Source organism: Vulpes lagopus, chromosome 2 (genome assembly GCF_018345385.1).
Source record: "Vulpes lagopus strain Blue_001 chromosome 2, ASM1834538v1, whole genome shotgun sequence".
Classification (NCBI taxonomy): Eukaryota; Metazoa; Chordata; class Mammalia; order Carnivora; family Canidae; genus Vulpes; species Vulpes lagopus.
Window position 1 is genome coordinate 158,720,783 of NC_054825.1, and position 19,434 is coordinate 158,740,216.

A 19,434-nucleotide genomic window follows, 5' to 3' on the forward strand; every position below is an offset into this window, starting at 1 on the left:
ACTATCACCATGGCATCATCACCATGACTATCATGGTTTTTCTCCTAGTAATGGGATGAGCAACTACCCCTTTGTCACCAATCTGGGGCACAATATCAGGATGAGAATGGTGAAATACTAACCTCCCCTTTTTCTTCCTGCCCATCTCAGTCCTTGCAGGGGAAGTCGGCTGTGGGGACTCCAGGTGGCAAAGACTAGCCTAGCTCTGCAAGGGTGGGCAGGCTCCCTGGGGCAGATTCCTGAGAACCTTAGTTTTATCTCCAACAGTGACTGCCTGGGTGGTGATGTCAAGGTAGCTGAGTGCCCTCCAAGTGTCTCTACTTCCCCATATGTCAGCATGGCATCAGTGGGTTCTATGAGACTCATTACAGATAGTGGCTGGAAAAATACTCTGTAAACTGTAAGTGAATGGCAAGGGGCACGGAGAGTTTATGTACACTGAAGTAATCCTTAAAGAGTTTGGGGAGGTTCTTAAACACATGCCAGGCATTGTTATACAGATGGAAGGGGTCCCTAGATAGATAGATGAGCGGGGTTCTTCTCGGAGTAGGAGAGGTCCTTATGCAGATGTGAGGGGTCCTTTACACTGGCAAGCAAGCGTACATTCTGGAGTGGTCTGTACTCATAGGAAGGTTTGTGTATAGAAGCTGTGTTCTTACACCGATTTTAAAAGGTGGGGATTTTACCCAGATGACATCCTTTACAGGCGAGAGTACTTTTACACACAGAGTGAGGGGGGGCGGTTTATTGACGCAAATGCCTGTCATGTGTAAAATGCTGTGCAAATACTTAATGACCTTTGCATAGACGTAAAGGTTCTTCCTAGAGACAAAGGGGTCCTTATGTGGCCGTAGGACTATAGCCAGTATGAGCGGCCTCATTTGGACCAGGATATCGCTGGACAGCGTGGTACCTGCGCCGGCAGCAGGTGGAAGCCGTCACTAAGGGGCGGAGCGCTGGGGCCCGCTGGCGGCGCCGCAGTCCCCCCGGAAGCCACCAGGGGCAGCACCGTCCCCGTCTGGCCCGCGCCTCCCCCCTCCTCCCCCAATCTCCGCCCCCCACCTCTCCCTCCCCCTGTTCCGCTCCCCTGAGCCCCGCCAGACCCCGCTCCGCCCGCGCCCCGCTCCACTGCCGAGGCTCCCGCAGCCCCGGCGTCGGCCCCGCTGAGCCCTCCCCGGGGGCTATGGGTGCGCCCCCGGGCTACCGACCCTCGGCTTGGGTGCATCTGCTCCACCAGCTGCCCCGCGCCGACTTCCAGCTCCGCCCGGTACCCAGCGGTTTCGCGCCCCAAGAGCAAGAATACCAGCAGGTGGGAGCGGGTGTGGGGTCCTGGGGGCGGGGGCGGGGGCGAAGGCAGAGCTTCTGGGTCCCGAGGGAGAAGGGGGCTGGGTGTTCCCTGGGGCCATGGGCCGGCCCGGACTTTGGGGTATCTGGAAGAGGAGGAGCATGGGGCTCCCATACCTAGAGGTTCCCCTGGGACAGGTGCAGGGAGACCAGAGCCCTGGCTCCTTTTAAATAAGGGGGGGGGGGCAGGGGCCTGAACCCCTTAGTCCCAGAGGAGGGAAGGGACTGGGGGCGCCTTGGATTCCAGGGTCTCTGAGAGCTACCTGGGAAGGTAGCCTCCAGGGTCATCAGGGCGATAGGTCCACTCTCCGTGTCCTAAAAGATGACCCCTCCCCAGATGGGTTCTGGGCAGTCCAGTTAAGTGGGACTCAGCAGAGATAGGAGCTGGAGAGGAAGGCTGGGGTGCCGGGGTTCAGGACACGATTGAGACGTGAAATGGGGAAGGGGCGAGAGGGATTTAGGGTCGGGGCTGGGAAAACGAGGTGGAGGTGCTAGAAGAGGAAGTCCTGGGACAGAAGGGGTGGTCAGCGCGTTCGGAGTGGGGGTGGGGGTGAAAATGAGGTTCCATTTGGGGACCAGAGGATGACAGAAATGGGTCGGCAGGGTGGGGCTGGGGTGAGAACCTCACAGAAGCGGGGCAGTCCCTGGGGAAGGGGTCCAGCCTGGGTCAGCTCCGACAGGGGCAAAAGAACTGTCCCCTGACCCAGTTTAATTCAAGTCCTTGACTTTGAGATTAATGAGGAGCAAGGCTTGGCTGAGCCCGCTAAGGGTGGGGGAGTGTGTGCGTGGGGGGGTGCTGGGAGTCCTGGCAGAGCCTTTGGATGGGTCCTGGGGCCTGCCTATACGGTCTAGGCCCCTCAGGTCTGTGCTGGGGAGCTCTTGGGATAAAGGGCTGGGGATTGGAAAGCTTAGAAGGAGTGGGGGGGTCCCAGAAAAGCAGAGAGGGGGATGTGTGCTGTATTCTGAGCTATTTGGGTCATGGCTGTGCCAGCTGGGAGCAGCTTCTCCCTGCCTACTCCATGCCGCCCTCTCCCCACCAAACAGGGACGGCCACCCCCTCGCCCACAGCCTCTCGTTTACACAATCACGACCTCCAGTGCTGTTCACTGACGCCCGCTCACAGCCGAGGAGACCTGCCCACACAACCACACACCGGTTGCTGGCCTCAGCCACTGCCGGAGGCACTCGGAGAGGCTCACTCCGCCCCCCCTCATCGACAGGGTGACAGCACTGGGACATGTACCAAGTCACACGACCCAGGAGGGGACATTGCCCCTCAGGAAGATCACTGCTATGGGCACAGCTGAAAAAAGTCAGGCACTAGGTGACACCAGGCTGGAAGGCACACTCACACTCACACACACACATTTACTTATATTCACACTCACAGTCACAGGTTTACACACTCACATTCCTGTCCTCGCTCATATACTCACACACCTCACGTTCACTTGTATACACTTACAGTCACATATACATACACACACTCACACACACACATTTCCTGCCCTCAGTCCAACACTCACACATTTACACACCCCAAGCTCACTTCTATATACACTCACACACTCACATTCACACATCTTGCCCTTAAACATATGCAAACACTCACACACACACTCTACACTCACTTGTATACACTTAGTCGCATATACATACACACACTCACACAGTTCCTGCCCTCACTCTAACATTCTCACATCCCAAGCTCACTTGTATACACACCCACACACCCAGACGCAAACTCACACATATGTACACATACATTCACTCATACATAACATACACATGTTCACATTCACACAAACACACTCACACACTTTCACATACACACACACCCCACTAGAGACCACTCAGACTCAATCATGCCCAGAAACACACAAGTGCCAACAGATCAGTCTCACACCTGCAGATATAGGTGCTCCCATAGAGACACACATTCTTTCTCTCTCTCTCTCTCTCTCTCTCTCTCTCTGACACACACACACACACACACACACACACACACACTCAGGTGTAGTATCTCCTGGCAGACAAACTCAGTCATAGATAAAACATCCAGTTTCACAGCTAGAAATGCAAATGCCTCACACACTTGTGTCATTCACACACACACACACACACACACACACACACACTCCACACTACGATGAAGGCAGAGACACTGTGGTTTACAGGAAACAGTGTTGGTGAGTCTGCATGTCTGATTCTGTTCCTGATGGTGTCCCTACCTGCTGTGTGGCTCAAGGTAAACCCCTTCCCCATTCTGAGGACCTGGGAAGGGGACTGGACTGCACAGCACTCCCTGTGAAGTTCTGTCTTGCAGAGAGCCCCGATGTCCTGCAAGGCTTTCCAATGACACATACCTGTTCTCTTCCTGCCTCCCTCCTCCCAGCCTTCCACTTGGACACCATTTATCTCTCTGTCTCCTTTCTCGGCATCTCTACTTTTCCACCTCCTGACCCCACCCCACCTCCGCTCTCTCTGTGCCTCTGTCTCTATCTCCAAGTCTCCATCTCTGAGTGTTGCACACACACACTGTCATGGAAGCTGTCACGTCCCCCTCCCCGTGAGTCCCTGGGTGACAGACTCACACTGCGGTGGGTGTGCAGAGCTCACCAGTAGGGGGGAGAGCGAGCAGTGAGTGGGGGTGACCAGCAAGGAGGAGGGAAGAGGAAGCCTCCCACCCCTGACTATGCACACATCTCTGGGAATAGGCGCCCCTGTCCATCCCCTGATCCCAGCCAGTTCCTGATCTGGGTCTCAGCGGGTCCTAGGTGATGCTCTGTTCTAATTGCCTGGTTGGGGATGAAGAGGAGACAGTCTCACAGAGGGGAAGGCCCCTGCCAAAGGTCATGCCAGGAGCAGAACTGGAACCCAGGATTTAGGCCTCTCAGTTGGAAGTCCCCTCCAGTGACCCAGCCCCAAACCACTGAGCCCAAGCTGCCAGCCTGGGAGGGGCGGGGACCCCATACTTCCCCACAAACCTGAGAACCACAGGGTGGGCTTGGCCCCCATTCTAGCCAGGGCTACTTTCACCTCCACTAAAGTCCCAGATCCAGGACCTCCAGCCAGGCAGGGGTGGGGGGAGCAGAGCCCCTCTGAGGCTTCATGTCTCCCCCTTCCCAGGCCCTATTGCTGGTGGTGGCCCTGGCAGGCCTGGGCTTGGGCCTGAGCCTCATTTTCATTGCCGTCTACCTCATCCGCTTTTGCTGCTGCCGGACCCCAGAGCCCTCCGGGGCCAAGAGCCCCCCACCAGGGGGAGGCTGTGTCACATGGAGCTGCATTGCTGCCCTACTCGTCGGCTGGTAATGGGGCCCCAGGGTGGGTGGGGAGTGGGGCAGGGTTCCCCACAACCTCGGCTGGTCTTCCTGAGGGTGTCCCACCTCAGCCTTGCAGCGGGAAGAACTGCTCCCATTTCATGGATGGACAAACTGAGTTTCAAGAGGAGGAGTGACTTCCCAAGGACAGCCAGGCCTGCAGGAGGGGGTAGGGGTTAAGAGCTAGGGTTTGATGGCTTTGTCATTGAATACCTCGTGCAATGAGGAGAGTGATGTAATCTCTCCAGGACTCAGTTTCTACATCTCTACAATGGACATTATGGTAACACCCACCTCCTAGTTACGGTAGGATTAAATGAGAGACTGTATAGGGCTCATAGTTATGCTCTGTGAATAGTGGCTGGTGATGTCATTCATTAACTCATTCATTCATTCATCTATTCCACAACTATTACTGTGTAGATCTACTCTACAGGAGATATCCAACTGGCCAGACAAGAGTCTTGCCCTCATGGAGCTGAGGTTCTAGTCAGGGAGAGAGAGACAGCAAAATAATATCTATATTTACAGTCCAGGAGCACCTCTGGGAGCCCAGACCCGAGCTGGCCTAACTCCTTCCCACGTAGCCCTGGGCAAGTCTCAGGGAGATGGAGAAAGCATCTCCTCAAGGCCCTTCCGCGCAAGTGGCAGAGTGGAGATTCAGACCTGCAAGCCCCTCTCAGAGCCCGGGGTGGGAGGGTACTTCTGTGACCCCCCACAAGCTTGGGGAAGAGAGAAGAGTACTTGAGGACACACCCTTACACCACTGTCGGAACACCAGCCCTAGAGCACAGCCCTCCCCTGCAGGCCACCCCACCCCCCAGCCCAGGACAGGCGGCCCAGTCCACGGATCCCAGAGAGACCCGCCCCGACGGTTGCGGGCTGGGCTCTACCCCACTCTCTCCCCGCAGGGAGCCGCACAGCGTGTTTGGGGGTGTCTGGGGGGAGGACGCTGGGCGACCTATATCCAAAGCGCTTCCTCTCCTGGCTCTCCTGACTGGGGGTGGATGCGGGGGTGGACAAAGGCCCCGTGGGGGAGAGACACGGCCGGCCCCCAGCGGCCTGGGAACAAGAGCAGCTTTATCCCAGGGTGAACAATGGGCGGGGGCGCCAGGGCGGGCGTGGGATCCCAGGGCCGAGGCTGGGAACTGTGAGGGCGTCCGGCTCCCTCCGCCCGCTCCGGCCTGGCCCCTCCGCGGAGGACACGCTGGGGAGGTCGGGGAGGGGGGGCCCACATTCAGACCCTACAATGGAGCTCTGTGTGCCGGCTGCGGAGGGGCGGGGGCGCAGGCTTCTGGCCCATCGGCCCACATTCCCTTGTCTTGCTCTCAGCTGGCCAGACGCTTGGGTCCCGGGGGTGGGGTAAGCGGAGAGCTACAGGCTCAGGGTCCCGCAAGAGATGACAAGGGGGGGCCAGCACTCCTAGGAAACCCCAGGAAGCGGGGGACGGCGGCACCCCGAAGGGGCAGATGCACAGAACTCAGGATGCTTGAGGAAAGGATGGAGGGATGGGTGTGGGGCCTGCAGTCCTGGTCAGAGGGCTTCTCCTGGGGCCCCCGGGGTGACAGGGGTTCCGCTCCAGTGAGGTGCGGGTTAAATCCGCACCCCTCCCCGCCCCGCCCCTCCACCCACCATTAGCATCACAATGACGTCCCTGGGGCGGGGGAGGGGGGCTTCCCGTTACCTTGGCAACCAGTGGGGGGCCAGGCTGGAGACGATCCTTTCCCACGACGGGCTGGACCAATGGGGTGGGGGTGGGAGACCCCAATAGGGTGGGGGTGGGTGTATGAGAGGGTGGAGGGACGCGCCCCCGGGGTCCCAAGACAGGTTGTGATTTCCCGTCCCTCCCCCTCTCAGCGCCGGCATTGGCATCGGTTTCTATGGCAACAGCGAGACCAGTGATGGGGTGTCCCAGCTCAGCTCCGCACTGCTGCATGCCAACCACACGCTCAGCGCCATAGACCACCTGGTGAGGGGCCAGGCACCCGCTGGACCCCAGACCCACACCCAGACTGGTTCCCCCTACCCGGACAAAGGTCCACTTCTCAGAGAAATGGGATCCAGACTCAGAGCCAAGACCCCACACCTTACACTTAAGACCCCAGACTCAGAACTTGAGACTGCAACTTGTAGACCTCAGACTGTACACCTGACACCCAAACCTGACTGCATATGGAACTTTCAGAACCTTGGGTTCCCCAGATTTGCATCATGGGGCTTAAATCTGGACCCTAATTCACACTTAGTCTCAGCCCTGGACCCAACACTGGGGACCTCAGCCCCTGCTCTCAGGTCAGATCCAGGCCCTCAGTCCTGATCTGTGGTGTACACAAAAGCTCAGGGGGACCTCAGTGCTGAGACCCAGGACTCTGACAAGAGGCCTAACTCCCATCCCTTGGCCCAGGGTTCCAGATCCAGAGCTGAGACACAGGCTGGCCCCAGACCCCAAATTTCATGTCCAGTGCAGACCCCAGACTTAGGACCCCAGACTCAAGCAGGCAGATGCCAACTTCAGCCTCAAACAATTAGCCATTGTTTGAGCCAATCCCAGTTTAGGAGCCCATGCACTGTCCGTCCAGAGCTCCTGATAGGAGGCCACAGAACTGTACCCCTCCCTCCTTTCTTCATTCCACAGATGTCCTAGCCCCCAGATCTCAGACACCTGTCACTCCTACTTTACCTCCACAACCCTGTACCCAACCCTGGCCTCCCCCAAGAACGCCCTTCTCTGACCCCAGATTCACCCCTGCACACAGGTGTTGGAGACAGTGGAGAGGCTGGGTGAGGCAGTGAGGACAGAGCTGACCACTCTGGAGGAGGTGCTTGCACAGCGCACGGAGCTGGTGGCCGCCGCCCGGGGGGCTCGGCGACAGGCAGAGGCTGTGGCCCAGCAGCTCCAGGGGCTGGCCTTCTGGCGGGGAGTGCCCCTGAGCCTCCTGCAAGTGGCCGAAGATGTGTCCTTTGTGGAGGAGTACAGGTGGGTGATGGCTCTTCCTTGCCCTGTAGGGCCAGCATTCTCATCCTAGCTGATTGTGCCTCCAGGACATCAGACAATGTCAGGAGACATGTTTGGTTGTCACCACTGGGAGGAGGGGGTGCTACTGGCACCTAGGGACCAGAGAGGCATCCTACAACACCGAGGACGGCCCCTGCAGCTCCAGAGGTGGACCCCATGCTCCCCTCACATTCACCCACTCCCTGAACCCAGACTGCCTCTTCCTCCTGTCATCCATCTGACGTGTGTATCCACTCAACAAATATTTCTTTAGCACCTTGTGGTGAGAGAGAGGAGTGCCCAAGTGGTTAGCGACATGAACTCTAAAGCCAGATGGCCACTCTGGAACCACATGACAAGTGCCTCAGTGTCCCGATCTGTAAAATGGGAATGATGGGTTGCACTCCCCTCATTGGATTGTTGCAGATCAGATGAATCCATATCTGTTAAGTGCTTACAACAGTGACCAGCACGCACTATACAGGTGTGTGTAAAATGTAATTGGTTGTAATACAGAGCAGTGAGCAGTACAGACAGCAATTCTTGCCCATCTTCCAGTAAAGTGGCCAATAAGAGACAAAATGCATGTACTTGGTGGGTGGTAAGACCTTTGGCGAAAAATGAAAGAGAAGGGGATGGTGCTGGGTTGGGGACAGAGGCTGGCAGTTTGAACGTGGAGTGTGTGTGTGTGTGTGTGTAGGGAGTGTCTGGGATGGCCATCACCGAGGTGATATTTGAAGGAGGGACAAAACAAGTTATGCAGACATTTGGGCAGCCACCCTTCCCAGCAGCCAATATGATGAAGTCCTCATTGCTTCAGCTACTAGGAATTATGTCTCTTGTTTATCCAACATGCTCTGAGGGCCCTGCCTGGGCATGAGGGCAGGGTCAAGAGACTAGGTCCTGGCTTCTATGCTCCAGGGTGGAGGCACACCAGGGCTGGAGCAGTCTGTGATGAGGATGCCCATGTGGTGCATCAGACAGGCCTGGGTCCCAGGCAGTCCAGGTTTTGCACTGTGGCTAAGCCACATGCTAGGCCTCAACCCCCTTCAGGGGTCCTGGGCAGCTATGCAGGCTACACTGGGGTGAGGCAGACCCATACCACCACCAGCAAGTGTCTCTGAATGTACCAATATGAGTGCCTGGCACTTGGGAGTCCTCCCTCAATGAAGGTGAGGGAGAGCTTCCTGGCCAAGTTCCTGGGGGCGGAGAGCAGGTGAGCAGAGATGCTTAGGGCTGTAGCGTGGGAAGTGAGATGTGAAGCTGGGATAGGCAGTGGGGATGCTGGGAACAAAGGCCTGGAGGTCTCGGGGAGCCACTGGGCCCAGCTCTGCCTGGGAAGGGAGGGTCCTCTGGCCGGTCTGGCACCCCAGCCTGGGCCCAGCTGTGTGGGGCCAGTGACAGGGACACTGTTTATGGCGCATTCACGACATGCCAGCACTCCAGTCAGCATGAATCCATCATTAATGCTTCACTGAATAACATTTAAAGTTCCCTGAGTAAGGTTCAAGCTCACATGTGCCTGTGTGCTCAGCATCCTTCTGAGTTCTTGCTCATGAGCTTTCCAACACCCTCTTGGAGCAAATGCTCTTGTGTCCCCCCCCCCCCCCCCCCGTTATACAGGCAGGGAAATTAAGGCACAGGAGCCAAGTTCCTGAGACAGGAACCAGGTTGCACACAAGTAGGCAGTGGAGAGGCTGGTGCTTGGACCCCAGATCATGTAGTAGGACACTCAGCCTGTGCCTGGGGATGACTTGCTGCCCTCTGCAGGGTGAGGTGGCCATCAGGGCTCCAGGAGACCAATCTCTGTGCCTGGATACAGGGTTTGTGCGTGGTCCAGCCAGGGTAGGGTTCTGGGTGCCTCCCCACCCTGAGACCTGAGCTCTATACCAGCTGCAGTGGCCCACCTCCCAGCATGCATGTTCCACAACCAGCTGGCTGTGGCCTGGGGACATGGCAACGGGGAGGTCACATGGCCAGGCAGAACAGGGCGTGAATGTGGGGTGCTGTGCCCCTCTGCCAGGTACTGGTCTGGGGCCGTGGGTACTGAGGGCTGGATTGTCTGCTGAGCCTCACCCTCGTCCCTTCTCCAGATGGCTGGCCTATGTCCTCCTGCTGCTCCTGGAACTGCTGGTCTGCCTCTTCACCCTCCTGGGCCTGGCGAAGCAGAGCAAGTGGCTGGTGATTGTGTAAGTCTGGGCGCCCCTGTAGCAGGCTCGTTTCACAGGACAAGGGGGAACGCCCTTATATCCCATAACGCCCTTAAAAGAGGGACCGCTGTCCTGCCCAGGTTCATACTTTCATTCTCTTGTCCCACAAACTTCCATGAGGGTCCTGGGCTGAGCCTGCCTGTACAGACACCAGACCTAGCACAGCCCAGGAAGAGCAGGGCAGACCTGGAAACCTAAGTCTTGAGGCCCGGAAAGGGCTCCAAAATCCTAGGGAAAAAATATATAACGGTTGCACTGAGGATGGGATGATTACTGACTTAATCCGGGAAAGAGGAGCCCCTCAGGCACCTGACTTGCGGGGACCAGAGGCAGAAGGCAACCACATCTGAGGCTGCATGGCGATTACGTGGTTCACAGGAATTTCAAGACCACGCTTTTGACAGCTCATTCTATGTGGCTGGCCCTCTTTGGAACCCTCATGCTGACTCTATGAGAAGACATTTTCCTTTTCTCCATTTAACACAGGGCAAGACTGGGGCTCAGAGAGGTTGGGCCACTTGCCCCAGGCCACACAGCCAGGAAGTGCTGTTTTCTATCTTTTTTTTTTTTTTTTTTTTAAGATTTAATTTATTTATTCACGAGAGACACAGAGAGAGGCAGAGACACAGGCAGAGGGAGAAGCAGGCTCCCTGCAGGGAGCCCGAAGTGGGACTCCATCCCAGGATTATGGGATCACGACCTGAGCCAAAGGCAGAGGCTCAACCACGAGCCACCCAGGCACTTCCTAGGGCTGGTTTTCCATTCAGGCTGGGCTATCCCATTTAGAGGAGCCCTTGAGTCCTCCCTGCCTCTGGGGGCCCTGCTGGTACTCACAAGTCTCTACACCCACCCTGGATGAGAAGTCCTGCTGTCCTGTTGGGGCTCACCCTGAGGCTCTGAGATTGTGACCACCCTCCAGTGCAGTTCCAGTTCTGGCGGCACCCACACCTTGCAGGAAGAGTGTGGGCAGAGCAGGAGGCTAAACAAGCTGTGCTCAAACCTGGGAGGTGTGCTTGGGAATTACAGGGCTCTTGTGGATTCAAAGCCAGGAAACAGATCCCAGAAGTGGGCAGTAGTTCTCCCAGAATCCCAGAGCAAGTTGGGGGCTGGGCTGGGCTCTGGGCTGCGGGCTTGCCAGCCCAGGGCCCTTCTCACCGTCCTCCCTGTCACTTCTGGGTGGGGACCAGGTATTGAATTTGAGGTCAATGATCACAGGTCTACATCCTGCACTCTCCATCCTCCCCTGTCCCCCAGCTTCTCTGCCCCTAGTTCTGATCCTCCAGGCTCCAGAGGTTGGTAGGGAAGGGTGGTGGGGCTGTGATGGGATTTGGGGTAAGGGAGAAGAGGTGAGGCAGGGAAATTAGGAACCCCCAAACCCCAAACCAAACCCCTCCCCCTTTATAGGATGACAGTGATGAGTCTCCTGGTTCTTGTCCTGAGCTGGGGCTCCATGGGCCTGGAGGCAGCTACAGCTGTGGTGAGTGCTGGAGGTCAGGCTCCTGGGCCCTGGGGCAGGTCCTGAGGTCTAGACTCCTGGGTCTGAGGGAGGAGGGGCTGGGGGACTGAGCCCCTAGATCTAGAGGAGGGGTTTGGACTCCTGGCTCCCCAGGAATGGTGGAGGCAGGGGTGGGGGGGTGGTGAGCCAGACAGTGAGTTCTGTGGGAATGTGGAATTGCAGCAGTTTCTGGTCTGAGACCCTTTTCTGAACACTTCTCTCAGGGCCTCAGTGACTTCTGCTCCAGTCCTGACACCTACATCCTGAACCTGACCCAGGAGGAGACTGGGCTTGGCTCAGGTGACCCCATCGACCCCGTGTGGGCCTTGCATGCTCAGGCCTCCCTGCACAGTCCTGCCTGCAGTGGGGTGGGCTGGGTGCCCAGTCTCAGATGCTCTCAGTACCTCTCCTGGTGGGCTGGAAAGAGGGATACAGATGCTGGACTCAGGAGAGAGGACTTGGCCACTTGGGGGAAATGGGAGCACAGTCTAGTCAGGGGCAGGCCGGCAGAAGCAGGGGTTTCTAGGGAGTGTGGAGAGCAGTGTGGTTTGGGCTGTGGCAGGGCAGAAGGGGTGGGGAAGGTGTGGGTGGCCTGTCCCTGAATGCCATGCCGATGGGACTACCAGAGGCCTCTGGGCTGGAGAGAGGCCCCTGGCCCTGGCCCTACCCCTTCCCATGAATCGGGGGACCCAGGCTCATAGGCTCCCCCCTTTCCCTCCTGTCTCAGACATCCTGAATTATTACTTCCTTTGCAACCAGGCAGTCTCCAACCCCTTTCAACAGGTAGGGCAAGGGAGCCTGATGGAGGAGGGTGGACTGGGGCCTGGACTGCTGGTCCTGGGGGAGGCTGCAGGCACCAGGGACCCCAGTCCTGTGTCCTGGGGCCGAGGAGGGCAGGCAGGGGGCGTCCACTACCCGGTCCTCCTCTGTCTTCCCACAGAGGCTGACTCTGTCCCAGAGAGCTCTGGCCAACATCCATTCCCAGCTGCAGGGCCTTGAGCGAGAAGCGGTCCCCCAGTTCCCTTCTGCGCAGGTCGGCAGAGGGCGCTCCCCACCCCCCACTCCACGGGGAAGGGACTTGGGGGGGGAGGGGGGGCAGGTGTGTGGGTGGAGCCCCCCCCCCCCAGCGGGTAGGGTAACCCTCCCCTCCCACACAGAAGCCACTGCTGTCCTTGGAGGAAACGCTGAATGTGACGGAAGGAAACTTCCACCAGTTGGTGGCACTGGTGCACTGTCGTGGCCTGCACAAGGTGAGCCATGTCCCCCTGCCCCAATTTTTGCAGGGAGCCCCAGAAAGCATTTCTCTCTCTACCATACAGCTGTTCTCTGCCTACCCACGTCCATCTCTGCATCCCCCTTGCCTACTCCACCTTTCCACCCCGCTGTACCCTCCCTTCCCTCCCCTTTCCACCCTCCTCCCCCACCACCTCCCCTCCCCCTCCCTCTCTCCCTCCTCCCCCTCACTCCCTCCTGGTCTCCCTCCTAGAACCCTTGCAGCTTAGTGAATTCTGAAGCAGGCCTGCCCATGCTCCTGTCCTAGCTCCTGACCTCAGACTCTGTGCCTCAGTTCCCTCACTTAGAAACCTGACTCTGCAGGGGGCAGTAGCCCTAAAGCTATGGTCTTGCTGAGGCAGCATGGAGGCGGAGCAGCCCAGAGAAAGCAGGCCTGGTGTCCTACACACTCATTCCAGCTTTGACTCTGCTGCCACCTCCATGGCTGTGTGGCTACAGGCAGGGGAGCATCCCTGAGTCCTGGAAGAGGAGACCTGCTTTCCTGGGCAGGACCACAGTCTGTTACGGTGACTCACCTCCACATGGCTTTGCTAGGTGTGGCACTGGCGGGACGCACCTGGGCCCTGGTTAGTCATGCTGTCATCACCCCATCTCACAGGCTTGGAAGATAAAGTGCAGAGGGCTGGGTCTCCCAGCTGGCCCTGGACCTCTCCCTCTGTGGCCTCCATGGCCAGGCAGTCACCCAGTGTCAACCCACCCCCATCCCAAGCCCCACTGCGCTCAGGCTTGTCTTCCCTGCAAGAGGAGGACACATGCCTCCTCCCCCTTCTCATCTGTCCCCCCCAAGGGCTCCAACAGAGCTGCCAGATTCAGCAAACAACAAATACCTCTTTACCGTAGGTATGTTCCAGGCCAAATTTGGGACGTTTGTACTAAACTTTTTTTGTTGCTGGGCATCTGAAATTCAGATCTAAGCGGACATCCTGCATTTGATCTGGCAACTGAACAGAGTGATCTATTTGTCCCACAGCACAGACCTGAACTGGCTCTTGCTGTGATCATATTCCTTCCATGGCTCCCATTGTCCCCAGAGCTTCTCAGATTGGCCCTCTAGCAAGGGGGCAGTGGGTGGATGGTCAATACTCAGAACTGCTGAATGCCTGAGCTGCAGAATCCTAGAAGGCAACCCTGCTCTTTTATTCAAAGACAAACAGAGGCCCACAAATTTCTCTATGGCCCAGGCCGACACTGGGCTGGATTGCACTTCCCAAGGTTCACCACGGACAGAAGGAAGAGAGGCAGGAGAAGGGAGGGTCAGAGTCTCACCAGGCATGCCTGTACCCTGTGACCCCGGGCCTCACTTTCCCCTCTCTGGGACTTAGGATCTCCATGCATTAAAATCAGGATTGAGGACGTTGGGGATAAAGTGGCAGGAGGGTGTCTCTGAGCCTGACAGACCTGGCTCCAAGCCCAGTTCTGCCCCTTTCAGGCTGTGTGACTCTAGGCAAGTGGCTTGCCCTCTCTGGGCTTCAACTTTCTGCCACTGCAAAAGGCAGCCATATTTTGGAAGCCTGATCTGTACCTTGCAGCGCTAGGAGGACCATGAAAGGACACTGTATAGGTACCTGATATAGTAAAAACAGTGCCTCATGGTTCTGACAGGCCCCTTGCTCGGGCTTCACTGGCACAGTACCAGACACCCCTGTCCCCGACCCAGGGGCTCAAGCCAGAATCCCAGGATCATCCTTTTTGCCATCTGTCCTTACCTCCCAGAACCAAACAAGTTCTGTCCTCCTCTGCAGCCCATCTGGATTCAGGTCACTGCTTCCTCCTCCACCCCTGCTGCTACCCTGGTCACCCACCTCACTTCCTACCCAGTGGCCACAGAGCATATTCCTCATCCCCCTGCTTGCCCCCACCCCCACCCCCATCTGTCCTCCCCTGCAACAGCCAGCAGCTGGGCGAGCCTCTCACACACAATCCGATCAAGCGCTTTCTCCACTAAAACCCTCCAGTGACTCCCTGCACATGGATTAAAGCCCAGCTCCTAGCCTCATATGCAATGGCGCTGGCTGGTGCTAGCCTCAGGCCCTTGCACCCTCTCCCTGCACGGGCTGCAGCAGCCCTCAGGCAGCTCTAGGGCCCAGGAGACTTCTGGTCCCCTCTCAACTTACAGTCATCTCAGATGACCTTCTGGAGCCCAGTTACTCAAGTATCCCTGGAACATGGAGCCACACCCGGCACAGTGCAGGCCCTTGGCTCATCTGGAGAATGAATTATGGCCGGGCATTCAGTACGTGGCTGTGCTGATCCAGGGATGACCGTAGGGGCAGCCCACACTTCCCAAGCATGTAACTCCAAGTCTGCAGTTCTTCTAAGTGTTACTCTAAGTGTTGTAAGCCAGAGATTTTTGCCCCCGGGGGACATCTGGTGATGCACGAAGACCTGTTTTGTTGTTACAACCAGGGTGGGGCTGCCCGTGGCATCGAGTGGGCAGGGCCCAGGGATGCTGCCTAACATCCTACAGTGCACAGGCCACCCCACAACAGTCATATCTGGCTCACCATGTCAGTGGTATCCAGGTGGAGAAGCCCTGCACCAGACCAAGGCTGAGCCGTTGTGGAGGCTGGGGTGGGGTGGAGGGAGGCCCAGATTTGGGTTTATACCTGTGGGTATAATGACTGCTCAGAGCACCTCCCATGTGCTTGTACTGAGGTGCACAGACGTGACTTATCCAGCATGGCACAGCCAGGTGGACACACTGTGTGTTGGGGAGAGGTGTCACACTGCCTGCTGACACCCTCCCCTGCCCACCCCAGGATTATGGCGCTGCCCTGCGGGGCCTGTGTGAGGATGCCCTGGAAGGCCTGCTCTTCCTGCTGCTCTACTCCCTCCTGTCTGCGGGGGCCCTAGCCACCACCCTCTGCAGCCTGCCCAGAGCCTGGGCCCTCTTCCCGCCCAGGTCAGGAGGGGAGGGAGGGCGTGACCCTGGGAGGAGGCAACAGGCGTTGGGGGGATGGATAGCCCTCTGATGGATCCCCCATCCTGCTTCTCTGCCACTCCGTTGCACCCCAGTGACGACTATGATGACACAGATGATGATGACCCTTTCAACCCTCAGGTACTGGATGCACTGGTCTGAGGGAGGGGGCTGGGGGCTGGGGGCCTGCACTACAGAGCCAGACTCCCTCCATGCCTCCTCACCAATCTGCCCACAGGAATCCAAGCGCTTTGTGCAGTGGCAGTCATCTATCTGAGCCCCTCCTCTATGCCAGACTGGAGCCTGTGCCCCCACCCCGGTGAGCTTCCAGAGCAGCAACCCAGCTCCTACAGCTGGCCCTTGCTCACCTCTCCCCTTGCTCTGGGCACTGGGGTGGCCCTGCTGCCTGCATCTGGCGCTTCTTGTCTGCCTCTTTCTACAGTTCCTTCCCTGGCTGCCGGAGACTACCCCACTAACCCAGCCTGACTGGGCTCTCACCTCTAACAGCACCTCTGGCCACGGACACCTACACAGGACACGGCCTCCCTGCTCTGCCCCCTGTACTCCTGCCCTTGGCCCTGGGAGTAAGCTAGGGGGTGGGCCAGGCCCTGGGGTTGGCAGGGAAGGACAGCCAGCCAGCCCTGCACCCCTCACCCCTGGCCACCAGGCCTATCCTTGAAGGGACAGGAGTGCCCCTGCCATGCCCCAGGGCACTCAGGGCCGTGATCTCAATTTGCAGCACTAACTTGGGAATGGGTTGATTTGAAATAAAAGGGAAAACTTTATTTTACAAGCAGCTGGGTCCTCATTTGTCTCCTCCCTGCTCTGGCCTCCTTGGTTGGGGCCTGGGAGACTCCTTCCCTGCAGCCTCTTGGCTGCCAGGCATTTCCAGCACAGAACAGACACCCCAGGAACAGATCTGTGTGTGTGTGTGTGTGTGTGTGTGTGTGTGAGAGAGAGAGAGAGAGAGAGAGAGAGAGAGAGACAAGACAGACAGATAACAGAAGACACATGTTCAGTCAGGGTGAAAGGCTGCAGTTTCAAAGCTCTGCAGATACAGTTGGTCTTCATCTGGAAGAAAACATCCTACATACAAGGCAGGTCTAAGCATAGATGAGGGAAGGGGCAGACATACTGCAAAGAATAAGTAGGAGACTCCTGTATGTGGCATACCTTGGCTGGAGAGGCAGGGTTTCCAGCAAGATACTCTAAAGCCGGCAAGGAAAAAATAATTTATTTGACAAATTGTGGAACTAAAAAAATAACCTAAGCCAGGAGGCAAATGTGGTAGTCTAGGTAAAAACAGTTTTGACACACATGGCAGAGAAACGTGTTATTATTACTACATCTACAAAGCTTCTATAAACTAAGAAAAAGACAACCGAACTTGAAAATAGTGATTATGATGAACACTCGAGAAGTGAAAACCCCAAGAGCAGTGAACGAAGTGCTCAGACCCTGATAATTAGGAAGTGCAATCTGAAACAAGTGGGAAGGCTCGTCTTCCAGCACCGCGCGATGCCACGATGAGAACAGTGCTAAGGCCTACTCTACTGGCAAGGCTGTGGAGGAGCAGGCAGTCTGCTCACCTGTGACCCAATCCAAACAGCAGAGACCCTCTGGCCAGGCCATCCTACTCTGGGGATTCATTTTACGGAAATAAAGCAGAGGCATCTAAAGCTCAGGCCATGTATTAAGGGCGGTGGATTGGCTGAACTCTCAGCTGAAGACCACAGCGAGAGGGCGGGTCCCATAAATCACCCACTGCAGAGCTCTGGAACACAACTCTTGGGTTTGAGATTTTAGGGACAGCCTGAGAGGAGAGGTAGGCTGGGAGTGACAGGCAGTGGAAGCACAGCAGAAAAATGCAGGGGAGGCTATGATGAAGGTCCTTGCCTGCCACCTACCACCGGATGGCTGTGGGCAGTCACTGGACCTGGGGGAGCTGAGCTGCCTTATCAACCCATGGTGGTGGTGGTGGCGGGGGTGGGGGTAGAAGGTAGGACAGCTCCCCAGGTCCTCCTCTGCGATTCCAAAATTCAAAGCTTTCTTAGACCACAGGTCTCCCTTAACTCGCTGGGCAGCAAAAACAGACTACTTGTCCTGCTTGGTATGAATGCTCATCTCCATCCTCCAGAAACACTGACAGGGTTACTTCCAAGTGCTGTGCGGGGTACTGCGGGTACTGGGTACTGAGTGGAACACAAACCACATTGCCTCTTGAAACGGAAGAATCCTACAGTTCAAGTAAACATCCGAGGATTTTATTTAGGTCAGGTGGCCCAGAGTGCCCAATGTCAGGTACCCACGGGGGAGTGCTCTTGTGCTTCCTCATTGTCTCCACCTTGTGCACTGCAAGGAATATTCGAGGCGCTTTCTGTGTGGAGTGATCTGAGTGGGGAGGGAGAAATGGACTGCACTTTCCAGGGAGGGACTCTGGGGGCCATGCACTGACTCAGTTTGTCCTCTTCACTGCTAGGTGAGCAGCCTGACCCTGGACAGCCTGCAGCTGTTCCGGCTGCGCAGATCTCAAACACTGCCCTCTAGTGACCTCAAAGTCCTTGTCTGCAAGCTGAAGCTGATGTGTTGGATATTCCAAAAGCACCCTAAGATTCAGGCTACCTGATTTCCCACCAATAGGTGCAGGAGTGATCTTTCATCCAGAAGCTGTAACCAAGAGAGGAGGACATTTTGCATGACCTTGACAAATGATAAACCTACCTTTATTTTAAAATCATACACGAGGACTTTTATTTCCGACCAAGATGGAGTAACAGGGACTAGATTTGCTCTCCTTCTTGGAACAACCACAAGGCTGGACAAAATACGGGAAACAACAGGGCCCAAGGCTCAGCACCAGGCAAAGGACGAGGGTAATCCCTGAGACGGAATACATCACGGTGAGCCCTGACCTTCCACAGCCCACAGTAACCAAGGCTGACTGCAGGGCTGCCCAGGAACTGAGGTGGGACACCTCCCAAAGACCCCACCTAAAACTGCTCCAAAACATAGACTATAAAAAAAAAAACCTCTCAAATCAGAAGAACGCAGAAAAAAGGGAAAAAACAAAGAAAGATGGGACAGGTAGAAACCCAATGACGAAACAACAGATTTATTGTTTTTAAAGATTTTTTTAAAAAATTTATTCAGGAGAGACACACACACAGAGAGAGGTAGAGACATAGAGGGAGAGGCAGACTCCTCGCAGGGTGCCGGATGCGAGACTTGATCCTGGGACTGGGATCACGCCCTGAGCCAAAGGCAGATGCTCAACTGCTGAGCCACCCAGGCATCCCAAGACAACAGACTGAAACGTAATCATCCCAAAAATCATGTTAAAAGTGCAGTTATAACACCTCTTTTAGGGAGACCTGGGTGGCTTAGCAGTTGAGGGTCTGCCTTCGGCTCAGGTTGTGATCCTGGGGTCCTGGGATCAAGTCCCACCTAGGGCTCCTCCTGAGAAGCCTGCTTCTCCCTCTGCCTAGGTCTCTGCCTCTCTGTGTCTCTCATGAATAAATAAAATCTTTAAAAAAACTTACAAGCAAAATAAACCCCTCTTTTAAAAGGCAAAGATTCTTGGCTCGAATTAAAAGAAAGATCCCATCATACGCTATCTACAAGAAACTCACTTTAAATGAAATGGTGAAAAGTAAAAGGATGCTAAATACAACAGGTCCTTTAGACTGGATTCTGGCACACGGGGACATGTGAATAAAAAACAAGAAATCCAGATAAAGCCACAGTTCAGTTAAGAGTAACGTGCCAGTGTTGGTTTCTTGGTTTTAGCTAATGTCCTACAGGAATGCAAGATAACAGCATCACGGAGAACCAGCAGTAGGTACACAGGACTCTCAATC

At 56.3% G+C, this 19,434-nt stretch overlaps 1 protein-coding gene across 2 annotated transcripts; it reads left to right on the plus strand.

Moving 5' to 3' along the window:
• Positions 1-1,102: 1,102 nt before the first annotated feature.
• TTYH1 (tweety family member 1) lies at positions 1,103-16,370 on the plus strand. 2 transcript variants are annotated; one of them, XM_041738821.1, is made up of 14 exons: positions 1,103-1,309; positions 4,474-4,652; positions 6,522-6,633; positions 7,421-7,641; positions 9,753-9,848; positions 11,274-11,346; positions 11,589-11,664; positions 12,092-12,147; positions 12,305-12,397; positions 12,522-12,614; positions 15,417-15,559; positions 15,673-15,718; positions 15,816-15,896; positions 16,020-16,370. In XM_041738821.1, exons 1-13 carry the CDS (start codon positions 1,184-1,186, stop codon positions 15,852-15,854), a joined length of 1,353 nt encoding a protein of 450 aa, XP_041594755.1. In that variant the 5' UTR covers positions 1,103-1,183; the 3' UTR covers positions 15,855-15,896; positions 16,020-16,370. The 2 variants fall into 2 exon arrangements, with proteins under 2 accessions (XP_041594755.1, XP_041594749.1); XM_041738815.1 differs by lacking the exon at positions 15,673-15,718.
• Positions 16,371-19,434: the final 3,064 nt, after the last annotated feature.